This window comes from Jaculus jaculus, chromosome 14, assembly GCF_020740685.1.
Source record: "Jaculus jaculus isolate mJacJac1 chromosome 14, mJacJac1.mat.Y.cur, whole genome shotgun sequence".
Lineage (NCBI taxonomy): Eukaryota > Metazoa > Chordata > Mammalia > Rodentia > Dipodidae > Jaculus > Jaculus jaculus.
This window is the reverse complement of record NC_059115.1, coordinates 76,722,893-76,737,610: the sequence shown is the minus strand read 5'-3', so window position 1 is coordinate 76,737,610 and position 14,718 is coordinate 76,722,893. Positions and strand designations below refer to the sequence as shown.

At 37.3% G+C, this 14,718-nt stretch overlaps 1 protein-coding gene and 1 long non-coding RNA gene across 2 annotated transcripts in view; one reads left to right on the top strand and one right to left on the bottom strand.

Annotated features, from left to right (window-relative positions):
* Window positions 1-12,633, top strand: part of Rasa1 (RAS p21 protein activator 1) — an 83,460-nt gene extending 70,827 nt beyond the window's left edge. The window contains exons 17-25 of the mRNA XM_004651636.3: window positions 197-356; window positions 1,469-1,611; window positions 2,684-2,799; window positions 3,897-3,983; window positions 5,879-5,946; window positions 8,644-8,732; window positions 9,439-9,516; window positions 10,133-10,267; window positions 11,810-12,633. Coding sequence (XP_004651693.2) covers window positions 197-356; window positions 1,469-1,611; window positions 2,684-2,799; window positions 3,897-3,983; window positions 5,879-5,946; window positions 8,644-8,732; window positions 9,439-9,516; window positions 10,133-10,267; window positions 11,810-11,893 — 960 coding nt within the window. The 3' untranslated portion in view covers window positions 11,894-12,633. The remainder of the gene's footprint in view (window positions 1-196; window positions 357-1,468; window positions 1,612-2,683; window positions 2,800-3,896; window positions 3,984-5,878; window positions 5,947-8,643; window positions 8,733-9,438; window positions 9,517-10,132; window positions 10,268-11,809) is intronic.
* Window positions 12,348-14,632, bottom strand: LOC123454829. The gene is made up of 2 exons (XR_006633498.1): window positions 14,224-14,632; window positions 12,348-13,600 (listed from the first exon to the last, which is right to left on the bottom strand). It is a non-coding gene; the product is annotated as an uncharacterized LOC123454829 (long non-coding RNA).
* Window positions 14,633-14,718: the final 86 nt, after the last annotated feature.

Here is a 14,718-nt window from a genome sequence, read left to right as displayed (position 1 = left end):
AGGTGAAGAAATTCTGTAGTGAGATTTTGATTTTCAGGGCCTAAAAATATGTAGGTCACAAAATCATTCTATTTTTAATAAAATTATTTAATGAACATAGCTGTTTAACTATAACATTGTGTGAATGAACATATTGGCCTCACTGAGAATGCATGCTGTGAACTTTCAGGAGCCTTTTTTTTAATGTTATTTTTAGCTTATACTGCAAAGGGAACTTCATGTCGTCTACGCTTTATCTCATGTGTGTGGACAAGATCGGACACTACTGGCCAGTATTCTCCTGAGGATTTTTCTTCATGAGAAGCTTGAATCCTTGTTGTTATGTACACTGAATGACAGAGAGATAAACATGGAAGGTAACGTGTGGGTGCTTAATATTTTTAAAATTAGGTTGAATATTAGATTTTTTTATATCCAGCTTGTACTGCATTCAAATGTAAGTTACTAAATTGTATTGCTAAGTAAGTTATTCTATATTTTTTTACTCAAAAAACTCATAGTTGGGATATGCAGTCTAATTCTGATAGTGGTGGTTTGGTATTTCTTTCTTTTTTTCTTTTTGGTTTTTCGAGGTAGGGTCTTACTCTGGTCCAGGCTGACCTAGAATTAACTCTGTCATCTCAGGGTGGCCTTGAACTCATGGCAATCCTCCTACCTCTGCCTCCCGAGTGCTGGGATTAAAGGCATGCACCACCACGCCCAGCTTGGTCTAGTATTTCTAATTCAGGTTCTGTCATGGCTCAAAGGCTCACACAGCTTGACTATCAAGAATTGTTTGATATACTTAGCATGTCTCCTTACATTTTACTTAACCAATTCACTGCATGGTGGTTGGGTATCAGCTTCCTTTTATCTCTAGCTTCTAAGGCCATCAGGCATACAGTGCTTTTAATAGCTTCCTAACATGCAAAAATAACCTAGTGAAATCCAGAAATCCTAATTATAAAAATGTATATGAACAGAATAGGAATAGATAAAATGGTTTGTAATTTACAGCATAACTATCTTGTCTGATACATTTCTGTTTCATTAAAGTTCTATTAAAACTCAATAGCCATGTTTTGGTATAAAATCCATCAATACTGGTATTTTTATATTATCTTATTTGGAAGGGAACTCAACTTTTTGTTTTAAAGGTGTGAAGTCAGATAGTAAAGCAAGGATTAGTTATTTGTTTTATCACTAACAGGCTGACTGATCTTAGGCACTTGATAAAACTGGTTTCATCCTTAATTTTTTTTCACATGAAATTAATAGTGTTTATGCCTTCTTATTTATGATGGTAATGATTAAATACATATGAAAGCCTTTTACAGAGTTGACAAAACTATCACATACAAAATATAATAAATACTTCAAAAGTTATATTCATAAAGAACCTTAAATATTGAGGAAAATAAGTTCATTTGATTTTCATTGTGTTTGTATTGGCATAGCTTTGTAAGTAATGTAATAAATTTTTATGTAGATGAAGCCACTACCCTGTTTCGAGCTACAACACTTGCAAGTACCTTGATGGAGCAATATATGAAAGCCACTGCTACGCAGTTTGTTCACCATGCTTTAAAAGACTCCATTTTAAAGATAATGGAAAGCAAACAGTCTTGTGAGGTAAGAATTTAATATCTTAAAATGTTTCAGTAAATACCACATTTTAATAAGAACTTTCTAGCAAATTATATCTTAAAGGAAATATACTTTCTAAAACTATCAGAGTAGTTAAGCCCTTTATAACAGATTAATAAAAATGTTTTACAAAACAGACTTAGAAAAAGAAGTACTTTATGATAAATACACACACACACACACACACACACACACACACACACACACACACACACACATATATTCCTCCTTTAAATATTTTACTTACTTACTTACTTGCAAGGAAAGAGAGAGAACATAGGATGGTCATGCCAGGCCCTTGAACTCCAGATATATGTGCCACTTTGTACATCTGGCTTTATGTGGGTACTAGGGAATTGAACCCCTGACCTTAGGCTTTGTATTCAAATGTCTTAGCTGCTGAGCCATCTCTATGGCTGTATTCCTCCTCTTTTATTTTTATTTTTTTATGGTAGTGCATTTACAAAGGAAGATACTGAGCATAATTATCTTAGAAGATTTAGGCTGACTTGATACAGAATTGATTAAATATGGAAATATTAACACTGGGAGTGTTCCAGTGTAAGCTCTGTAATGAGTTGTCAGTTTGCACTATAACAAAATACAAAAATGAGGTCACTGTTGGAAATCTGGTATAATTCCCTAGTGAGCTTACCCAAGAGAACACAGTCTGTAGAAGTGTCTGAACTGGGGGAGAGTCCAGACCTCATAGGTAAACTGACTAAGCTGGTAGAGCACGATGCTTAGCCTGGGGCTGCTCAGAGTTTTAAGAATGGTTAGTCATTCTGCTTAAGGTGTTGGTGATTATCATTTAACCACTAAGTAACTTTTAATCTTACTCAAAACATTTTTTATTTTAACCAGTTTTATTTTCAAATAAATTGAATTAAACACTGTTTACTTTCCTGTTGAGAGTAGCTGAGAATGAATGAACCATATAGCATACCACTTTTAAAAATTCTACTTCATGCAAGTAAAAATAGCTGCTTGCTTACCACAATGCATCAGCCTTTATCATTGTCAAAGTGAATATATATTGATTTGTTCTTTCTCTTAGTTAAGTCCATCAAAGTTAGAAAAAAATGATGATGTGAACACTAATTTAGCACACCTATTGAACATACTTTCAGAGCTTGTGGAGAAAATATTCATGGCTTCAGAAATACTCCCACCGTAAGTGATGAAATCTTCATTTAACAAGAAATTGATTAACCTGTGTTTTGAAAGTTTCTTTTTCTGTAATACATGAATGTTATCTATTGTGTTTATATTATAGTCTAGTTTTTTTAATTAGGTGAATGATACACTTTTTTATTTTATTCATTTATTTGAGAGACTGTGGGTGTGTCAGGGCCTCTAGCCAGTACAATCAAATTCCATATGCATGTGCCACTTTGTGTATCTGGATTTACATGGGTGCTGGAGAATTGAACTCAGGCTGTTAAGCTTTGCAAGCAAATGCCTTTAACTGCTCAGCCATCTCCCCAGTCTGGAAACAGTTTTAAAATAATAAGTAAATTACAGACATGGCACATGCCTGTAGTTCTAAGTGGAGAGATTGAAGCAGGAGAATCATTAAGTTCAAGATAATTGGCTACAGAGCAAGACCCTATTCCCCCTATCTAATGAGTGGAGAGAGGCCTAATGTCTCAGATATGAGGAGATATGAAAAATAACTAACCTGTCCATTTAGTATCTACTTGGTTTTATATTCTCCTAGAGAGCCAGTCATGTGGATCAGCTCAGTGGTACAGTACTAACCTGGGTTTATATCCCCAGAACAGGGGTGGGGGGGGGAGGTGTTGGACAGAAAATGTATACAAGATGTCAGTACCCAATTTTGTTCACAAGCCACCAACGTTAGTGAACTTCTTCAGATGGAAGGAGTCAAGTTAGTCATTCTGCTTGGAACTTGTGCCACATTAGTTCCTAAGTATCCTCACTTTTAATCTCAGGCTGGTTTTGAACTCACAGCAATCTTCCTTCCTCTGCCTCCTGAGTGCTGGGATTAAAGCGTGCATCACCATGCCTGGCAGTACCCTAATTTCTAATAGCTTGTTTCATACTTACTAACATAGAGTAAAGAAGAATGAAGTTGATGTTGGTAAACTCGTTGGATTGTGCCCGTTACTACATGTGTTTCTCATTACTTTGGGAAAGACCAAATGCATTAAGATGTGGAACATTTGGGTAAATGAGGTTCTGGCTGCCATGAGATTAGTAGTTTTTTACTTACTTTCTATATTGAGATAACTATGTTATTTTGGCAGGACACTGAGATATATTTATGGCTGTTTACAGAAATCTGTTCAGCATAAGTGGCCTACAAATACCACCATGAGAACAAGAGTTGTTAGGTAAGGGATTATTTATTTTGATCACTGTATGTAGCAGAAACTGGTTATATGTAAACAAGCCATACATATTTAAACATTTATGAAGAGATTTGGTGCTAAAGAGAAAACTAGTAACTAAAGTATCTAGATTTTAACTAGTCTGTAACAATCTGTGATTCCAGGCTAATCTTCAACTAGAGCCTCCAGTTCTGAAGCTCTGATTCTGTCTGGTCTTTGTTCAGTAGTTAGAATTGCTTTGGCAGTAATAGAATTTGGGAACTTATGTGTGGACTTCAGTGTCATTATCCTAACTTCGTTTTTCCAAAGAGGAAGCAGATCTAGAGACGTTGAATTGTCTGTAAAGGGTTATAGACTCAGGAAGTAAAGCACAATTGCTGAGGCCCACACAGCCTTAGTGTCTTTGATTTTGTTGCAGAATCTCAATCAGTGCAAGGTGCCTGAAGATTGAGTACAATGTATTAAATACATTAGTTTTCTGATAGTTTCTCGTAGTTTGTCAGTAAACACCTACTGCTCTAGGAGATACAGTTTCTTGGGGCCTAGGGGATAGAACTGGGCAGTAGATTACTAGTGTAACACAAGAGGCCTCACATGTGCTCCTGAGCACAAGTAAACAAAACAAACACCCTTTCTCAGTGATGATACTGCATACTTAACAACTGTACAATCTGTCTTGGCTTTAGGAGTAATTAGGAAGAAAAATCAACAAGCATAATATTATAGAAAATTTTAAGTTTTTGATGGAATTATGTAACTGTTACACTAATACAACAGAATTTTTCTAGGTGGAGTGTAATATGACAGGGTATTTTGGGCCCAAGGTAATGGCTTCTATTTAAAGTAGGCTTTTAAATAGTGTAAATGGCAAAAATCCTTCTTAATTTAAAATCATCTGAAAAGTCATGAAAGCAAATTTTCACACTGAAATTCTGAAATGGCTCATTGAGGCCAGGTCAGGTTTCAGGTTGACAGAACCTAGTATACTTGAATGTTTTCAGTAAAGTTTATGTAAGGACATTCAGAAGCTAGAAGAAATCCAAATGAAATTCTCATGGAGTCAGAATCAGCAAGCCAGTACGTCTTAAAGTAAATATAAGAAAGGAACACAATAGTGACAGTTATTTTAACCTGTAGCAGAAATTTCTTAAACTACTTTGAGAACAATGGTTTGTTAAGGTTAATTATTAGTATAGATTCCTCTTATAAAGGAATTAGAACATTATCTGCAGTGACAGTTCATACTACTGAAGCAAGGAGGCACAGCAGGAATTTCTGTGTAAGTTTACCACTATTGTACTGCATTGTTCCCAAAGTACAGTTAGGAGGTAATTGTATAATAGCTTGTTACATTTTAATACTTTTTAAAATTAATACTTTGTAATTTTGACAACTTTCGAAAACTTTAGAATCTTATTAAGAACACTTTCAGCATTGTATCTGTTGCATGCATTTTCCTGTCAAGGACAACTGATAATGACTTGAATTCCTTTGTAACACTTGGCATCAATGTTGATACAGCCAAAACCAACTGAATTTATAATAGACTTCACTGGGCTATGGAAATTTTTAGAACTTCACAGAACTATTCATCGATAAAAAAAATTCTTTGTCAGTATATAAAAAAACCCACAAGTCCAGAATAAACAATAGCTAAGACAATAAATGCTACTTGATAAATTTAACATCTTTCCATACCTAACCTAAACTCACAAATTTGGCTTATTTTCTTAATGAATTTTGTGTTTGGACTTTCCTACACTGAGAATAAAGGTTGTGGTTCTACGGACTTTAAATAGTCACGTATATATGTGTGTGTGTGTGTGTATTTTTTTAAAATACTGTATCTCCCTGGGTACATATAATTTTCTAAAAAGATTTTTTTCCTTTCCAATTAGTGGCTTTGTTTTTCTACGGCTTATCTGTCCTGCCATCCTGAACCCACGGATGTTTAATATCATTTCAGGTAATTAACTTTTGATGATAAAAAAATCTGAACATAAAGTTTCACGAGTACTTTTAAAGTCTTAATTTTAAAAGATTATCTGACACTCAATATATCATGTTCTATAGCACTCTTTTCTTCCTTCCCTCCTTCCACCTTAACTTTGCTTGCTTCTAATGGTTAAGATGGCAGAACTATACATATTCTACTTCCTTGTGCCTCAGACTGTCAGGCTAATATTTCGAGGTTTGAAGCTGCCCCTGAGAAGAGCTTTTCTGTGCTTATCACTCACTAGTACTGTAAGCCAAGCGTCTTACGATCAAGTTAGAATTCTGTCTACAGCTGCATTAGTGCTGCCTGAATATTTATGGAGAAAGCAGTCATGCTTTCTCCCATTAAAGATTATTTGGCACCAGTTACATAACATTAATCACTGTTTTAAACTCCCATAAGCTTCTTAGCCATATGTTCACTATAGAATGATTTTCAGATTTGTAAGCATCTTTCACAGGAAGTCCAGTTCATTACTTTGAATGTTGTAATGATCCATGATTAGAAGGAAACAGAACCACTTTTTTGCTAATAACTTGAAGTTCAGTGCTGTATTAAAAATATGTAATTTTGGGACGGGCGTGGCAGCACACGCCTTTAATCCCAGCACTCGGGAGGCAGAGAATTGCTGTGAGTTTGAGGCCACCCTGAGACTCCATAGTGAATTCAGGTCAGCCTGGGATAGAGTGAGACCCTGCCTTGAAAAAAGGTACTTTTGCTTATAATTTTTTTTTTTTGAAGTAGGGTCTCATTCAAGCCAAAGCTGACCTGGACCTTTATTCAGTAGCTCCAAGGCAGCTTCGCATTTATAGTGATCATGCTACCTCTGCCTCTTGAGTGCTGGGGTTAAAGGCATGCCTCACTGTGCCAGGCAAAAATATTTTAAGATGGACATGCCACTGTCATTGTAGTGCTTGAAATGCAAAGACAGGAATAGCTCAAGGACTAGGTTATGTAGCTAGATTCTGTCTCAACTGAAATACATACGTATGTGCATAATTTTTCCTTTCTTTTTGGAAGCTTAGCATGGTAGCATGTACCTATAGTTTCCATTTTAAGGAAAACTGAGGCTAGATTTCCTTAAGCTTAAATTTATCACCCCCCCCCTCCCGCCCCCTATTTTCTGTGGTTTTTCAAGGTAGGGTCTCACTCTATCCCGGGCTGACTTGAAATTCTCTATGGAGTCTCAGGGTGGCCTCGAACTACCTCTGCCTCCCGGGTGCTGGGATTAAAGGCGTGTGCCACCACACCCGGCTCAGTCTCTTTTATTTTGATGGCATGAGTTTTTCTTCCTGTTATGATGGTCTTGTGTAGGTAGTGTCAGGCACTGTGAGGTCATGGATATCCAGACCATTTTGTGTCTGGAAGAGCATGTTGTAAGGAGTCCTACCCTTCCTTTGGCTCTTCCATTCTTTCTACTACCTCTTCCACAATGGTCTCTGAGCCTGGGAAGATGTGATAGAGATATTGCAGTGCTGAGCACTCCTGTCACTTCTTCCCAGCACCATGGGGCCATCTGAGTCATCCCAAGGTCACTGCCACCTGAAAAGAGAAGGTTCTCTAACCAAAAGTGAGAGTAACATTAATATATTGGTATGAACATTTAAGAGAATTGCTTACTGGGTGGTTTGATGAGCATAGTATATACATTTAGCCAGACAGCAGCAGATGTTACACTCCTAGGACTCATGACTACTCGTTTTTTAAATTTTCAGTATCAGGGGTGTATTCCCTCCCATGGAGTGGGCCTCTAGTCCAATTAGAGGGCAGTTGGTTTCCACTATGACAGACGTGCCACTATTGCACCTGTTGGCTCTTTAGGCCTGACTGGCAAAATTAAAGACTTGCAGTGTCCACTGTTGTGTATCTTCACTGCTGATTTGTCTCTCTCCCATTGAACAGCATGCAGAATGGCTTCTTCCATCTTTCTGTCAGCTGGTCTATGCTCAGCAGTATTTATACTTCAAGCACTTAAGACAAAGAGTACAATGTCAAATCAAGCAGTGAAGTAAACTACCTCTAGAATCCACTGTTACATTAAAAAGTTTATCTTACTAGGCGTGGTGTTACACACCTTTAATCCCAGCACTTGAGAGGCAGAGGTAGGAGGATTCTAGGTCAGCCTGGGCTAGAGTGAGACTCTACTTCAAAAAACAACATCTTTTCAGGTTGTATTTAATAGCTACAAATACACTTATTTACATTATGTTATCTGTGCTGTATAGGGAAGCTTTTCCAACACTAAAATAAATCTCTTAAGATCTATTTGTAATTAGTTAACTGCAAATAATGTTGGGGAGTAGAAAATTGCTTAGATTTCAAAATGCTAACCTGAGTGGATTGAAATTACCTTTGTGAATTGTCCTGAAAGGTTTGTAGAGTGATGGTCTTATTAGCAATAAAGCAGTTTTTTGGACTATTTTGAAATATTAATCAAATGGTTTTATAGTACCCTTTTCCGTAAAACTAGAAGTAAGTGTGTCCAATTTTTCCCTTTTAACTCAAGTCCTATGGAACTAGATCATACATTTTTAAACATCATGAGTTCTGAATAGAAAGAATGTTCATATTATAATGGCATTGAAACATTAAAGTGCTAAAAGAATTTATAGTTTATCGAATGTTCCTTTGGAATTAGTATCAATAACTACACAATTTGTCTTTCAGACTCCCCATCTCCTATTGCTGCAAGAACACTGATATTAGTAGCTAAGTCTGTGCAGAATTTAGCAAATCTTGTGGAATTTGGCGCTAAGGTAAAAACATTTTGATATTAAGTAATCCTCAGATATCTACATCACTCTTCATTTGTTATTGTTAGGATTGTAATAAATACATTTTTTTCATTTGCTTTCATGTTTGTCCAGCTGTGTCCTGTGCTTGAGTGTATGAATAATTGAATATTGGGTTTAGGCTTTTGCTGTGCATTTTCAACTGCTTACTGCCAGTTCTTTCTGCTTTCAACAGTAGATGGTCTTCCTTTTACCTGATGGCATGCTCCTTTGTGTTTTTTTCTTACAAGTTCTTTTCTACATCTCTGGAATCGACAACTGAGGTCCTCATCTCATGTATATTTATCTTTACAATTTGTGTTAACATGTCATAGCATATTTTTAAGTGGGTTATGATTTTACTCTAATCGGTTAGCTTTTGAATTTATCTGAAACCTGAAGCATGTGATACATTGTCCCACTGCATTTGTGGTTATACTTTAATTCATCTTTATGTGCTGGATTCTTCCTTCACTATTTTTTACCAGTTATTTTTGAATGAACAGTTTGTGCCTGCTTGACTTTTTCCTCTTATTTTCATTAAAATTCCCTCAGTTACTCGATATAGTGTTCTGTTTACATTAGAAGGAAAATACTGTCATATGATTAATAAGAATTCTTGCTATATGAATGGTGTCTTTATAGAATAGTTTCTTCTAAGGCACTTAGGGTAACTTTAAAATTTTTTCAGGAGCCTTACATGGAAGGTGTCAATCCATTCATCAAAAGCAACAAACATCGCATGATCATGTTTTTAGATGAACTTGGGGTATGTATATAATTTTCAAGTACTTGGATACCTGTAGTAAGTATGGCTCAGTTAACCCACCTAAGCAATGTAAGCGTACATTATTGGATTGTATTTCCATTCACTGTCATCCTGGTTGTCTAGCTTTCACATTAGAGCTTCAGCAGAATTTGGACAACCTGCAGCTATAACCAGGTTACATCAGTACACCAGAGAAATCTTTACTGTGCCCTTTCAAGGATTAAAATATATGAATTTGGTATTCTACTTCATTCTGTGTCATTACATGTGTCTCATTACTTACTAATAAAAGTTCTTGCCGGATGTGGTGGTGCACACCTTTATTTAATCCCAGCACTTGGAAGGCAGAGGTAGGAAGATTGCCATGAGTTCAAGTCCACCCTGAGACTACATAGTTAATTCCAGGTCAGTCTGGACCAGAGTGAGACCATGCCTCAAAAAACCAAAATAAATAAATAAATAAATTCTTATAAGTATGAAGTAACATGTCTAAATTTAAATACAGTAAATGTTAATAATGTTAAAAGTCCTGCTTATCTACTGTATCCACTTAGGATCCTTTCAGAAGAAACTAAAGATTTGTGTTTCTAAATGCAGTTTTATGATTCCTTTAAAGAATGTACCTGAACTTCCGGACACTACTGAACATTCTAGAACTGACCTTTCCCGTGATTTAGCAGCACTGCATGAGATTTGTGTGGCTCATTCAGATGAACTGAGAACACTCAGTAATGAGCGTGGGGCACAACAGGTAAGTTTAGGGATTTTCACATACTTGATTGGTGCATATACCAACAGTGCTATTAGAGAGCGGTGTTCTTCCTTTGGTTACTGCTACACAAAGCTCATGACCAAAGTGATCCTCAAACTGTAAAACACAGGGGAATTATACAGAAAATTTCATAAAAGCAAGCACATCAGCTCTGTGTCCAGATACTGGGGTATACAGCTTTGGAAACAACAGTGATTAAAAAGCTGTTAAAGTAATTCAAATGCAGGTGGTAATCATCGTAGACTTGTTGTCCGAGATGAAAGGTGAAGACTGGGATATACTCAGAGAGGGACCAGAACCAGGAGGACTCAACTGACCCAGTTTTAACATTAGATATTAGAAGAGGTGGCTCAATGCTTAAGTTCCTTGCCTGCAAAGACTACTGACCTGAGTTTGAATCCCAAGTTCCCACATAAAACTAGATACACAAAGTGACACACACAGTGTCTGCAGTGGCCAGAGGCCTAGCATGCCCAATCTCTCTTCTTGAAAAGCACTGCCTTGTTATTTGGCAGGGGTCTTGTTGTCCTCACCTGAGCTTAGCACTAGTCTCACACACTGGAGGTCTAATATAAAATTCTTATGTTTGTTGGTAAGATGATCTGTGGCAAGAAAGAATATTAAAATTGCAGAAATTCTCTGTCCTGGTTAAAACGAAGACAGGGGCTGGAGAGATGGCTTAGTGGTTAAGCACTTGCTTGTGAAGCCTAAGGACCCCGGTTCAAGGCTCGGTTCCCCACGTCCCACGTTAGCCAGATGCACAAGGGGGCGCACTCGTCTGGAGTTCGTTTGCAGTGGCTGGAAGCCCTGGCGCGCCCATTCTCTCTCTCCCCCTCTATCTGTCTTTCTCTCTATGTCTGTTGCTCTTAAATAAATAAAAAATAAACAACAAAAAACATTAAAATGGGGCTGGAGAGATGGCTTAGCGGTTAAACGCTTGCCTGTGAAGCCTAAGGACCCCGGTTCGAGGCTCGGTTCCCCAGGACCCACGTTAGCCAGATGCACAAGGGGGCGCACGCGTCTGGAGTTCGTTTGCAGAGGCTGGAAGCCCTGGCGCGCCCATTCTCTCTCTCTCTCCCTCTATCTGTCCTTCTCTCTGTGTCTGTCGCTCTCAAATAAAAAAAAAAAAAATTAAAACAAAGACAGTATGTCTGAGTAATAGAAACTCAAAAATTTTTAAAAAGTGTATTTTATTTGCAAGGAGAAAGGGAGAGGGAGAATCATGCTCCAGGGCCTCTAGCTGTCCCAAAGGAATTCGGGGTCCATGCACCCACCACTTTGCGCATCTGGCTTTATGTGGGTACTGGAGAATCAAATCCAGGCATTTAGGTTTTGCAGGCAAACACCTGAACCACTGGGCCATTTCTCCAGTCCAGAAACATAATATCTGAGTAGAATGTTATGAACCTAAGAATTCCTTTGCTTTGACCTGGCTGTTTTTCAAATATGGATTTTCATCTTGAAATGTGGAATTAACCTTTATTTTTTACTTATCTTTACGCTGTCTTTCCTTGTGTCTAGCATGTACTGAAAAAACTTCTGGCTATAACAGAACTGCTTCAGCAGAAACAAAACCAGTATACGAAAACCAATGATGCCAGGTAGCAGCCTCGGCCCTGCTGCTCTGCGGGGACTCAGCATGCCCACATGGCATTCACATCAGTGTAACGTACCCTTTGCTCTTGCCAAAAATAGCACACCTTTCCACATTCCAGTGAGGTGTGAGCTATGCAAACCAGCCCCAGGATTCTGCTGACACATGACTGCCAGCAGCTTTGTAAGCTAACCGTGCAGGATATTTGCACTTTCTGTATGGAATCTTTACCAAACTCTGAGCCTTGGTGTACAGATGACCTTTCACACAAAAAATGCTATGACTGTATCTTGAACGTTGAAAATATATTTTCAATATATCCAGTTGCCAAAGTTTTGCTGTCTCTTGGAAAAAGAAGTGTGAACTCAACTGACAAGAAAAAAAAACATTCTCTATGAACAACTGAGTTTAACTGGATCACAGACTCTTCTTACTGTAACTTCTTCCTCATTAGGAATATGACCATTTGACTGTTCAATGACTTTATTTGTATTTACAGTTTCCAGAACTTGACATTATAATATGAACAATCTTTGCTGTATACTTTTAAAAAATCCTGTGCTGTTCTTTTTCTGGAACTTGAAAGACAATATATAGAATGGATGAATCTTGCTCATCAGCTTTATTTTTTCAACATACCACTTATTTTGTTGGAATTGTCAAAGACTGTACTTAGATCTCATAGTGTTTTTGTTAAATGTTTACAACAGTAAATAGTTTGAGTTCAATAAATACTGGTCATTGTACTGTTCAATGCATGTTACCCAAACCATTTTATAGATTAACCATATCTTTCAGGTTAAAAAAAGAATACTTCTGTTATATTGAAGATGCTTTTTTGGTGACCCCTTTTGATAATGCAAACCACCTCATCAACCACTTAGCAACTTACACATCTTTCAACTTGACTACTTGTTTTTTTTCTTCAGGATATTTACTTTGTATAGTTTTGTTTGCCTCTCTGTATATATTTTTGTGAAGTATTCACAAGGGTTAAGTTAAAATAAACCAAGGGATATCTTGTATAATTTATTATTTCCATCTAAGCATAGCTTAGCATTTTATTTCATTATTTTTGTCCTCCTTCAGGGACAGTTCAAACTTTCAGCACCAGAGCAAGGCCAATGGAGAATTATTTCTGTTAATGGTCTCTTTCAAAAGGGATTCCATTTATTCATTCAATATATATGCTATGCAATGTGCCCTTTCTTCCTGCATCATTCAGGGGAGAAAAGACAAAAGAAAAACGTGCAGAATATTCTTAGAAATCAAATGGGTAAGCCAGGAATCAGCGTGACAGTTCCTTCAAGTGCAGAAAAGTCTTCTGAAGGCCTAGATTCCAAGATCTCCTAAAGACCAAACATGAGCTTATTTTCATTTTGCAATGCTTGAGCATGCTTCTGGAAAGTGTTTGTTGCGCTGTCCTGCCAGTGCCTGGTGGTTTATGATATGGCTGCTTATAAGGTTAACTATCTGTACGAAAGCCGTCGGCCTTGTTTATCTTTTATCACAGCTCAACGGTGATCCACCAAAGTGCCGAACATACTATGTGAAGTGGTTTCGGTGCAAGTCACTCCATCCTTCTGTCGTCGATACATTGCTTTCCTAGCCTTGCTTCTGTTCTTGCTGTTAGCTACAGTACAGTAGTGTCTCATTTAGTCTCTTTTTGTTGGTTTAGAAGGTATTAGATAAGACACGAAGGGATATAACTTGGGTTTCTAAAATGTAAGAACAGGCAAAAAGGTCCCAACTCTAGGACAAGGCATTTGAGTTCCCTTCCCACTAACTGTACCTCAGTGTTTCGTAGGCTAACTTAACTGCCACTTTTTAGTCTGAAATGCTTCTTCCTTTCCTACCATTTATTTAAAAACAAGCCTGAAAGGCTTTGATGCCTGCTGCATTTTATATTTTAATTACATTTAATTACAATTTAATAATTACATTATTAAATTGGAATAACAAACTTGCTATCTATCTCCACAGGTCCTGTAGTAACTTAAGTAGTAAATGTTGAAATAAAATCACCCGAGCATTAATTTTCTTCTAAAGGGGCTGTGTAGAAAATTTTCAGAGATAAGTGTGGACCTTGCTCTAATGCCAAGTTTAGAGATCCGAAGGGGAGCAGAGGATAAACTGAACATTGCAGCTCTGTCGACAGCCTAGTATAACGTAACTCAATCTGGTTACACTGGGGATTATGAGCTTTGGCTTCTACTCTTGTAAAATCCCACTTTAATCAGTTTTATTCATTTGATTTTAGAATGAGAAAAACACATACACCCCGAACCAAGCATAAATGATGCAACGATGTATCAAGACATAAATCACGCTAGGTACCTACCTTCATAGAAAGTGCAGTTTGGGATGGGCAGTATGTGGTCATATAATTTAATTAGATTCAAGGCAGTTGTGTTTCAGAATGCCTTCAACCCCATTTTCCAGAAGAATGGCTTGATACACACATATCCACAATTTTGTCCCAGCTGTAACAGCTACTATCTATTAAAAACACTATTAACATATAATAAATATAAATTAGCATGGTGCAAATTGCCTTGAATAATTCTCTCAGGAGTAGGCATTTTCACCGTTCTCAACTTGTGAAACAGGGATAACTTACCACAGGTCATGTGGCACCATATTCTGAGATTTTTTTTGTTCATTATTTATTTATTTATTTGTTTGTTTGTTTTTTTGTTTTTTCGAGGTAGGGTCTCACTTTGGTCCAGGCTGACCTGGAATTAACTATGTAGTCTCAGGGTGGCCTCGAACTCTCGATGACCCTCCCACCTCTGTCTCCCAAGTGCTGGGATTAAAGGCATGCGCCACCACGCCC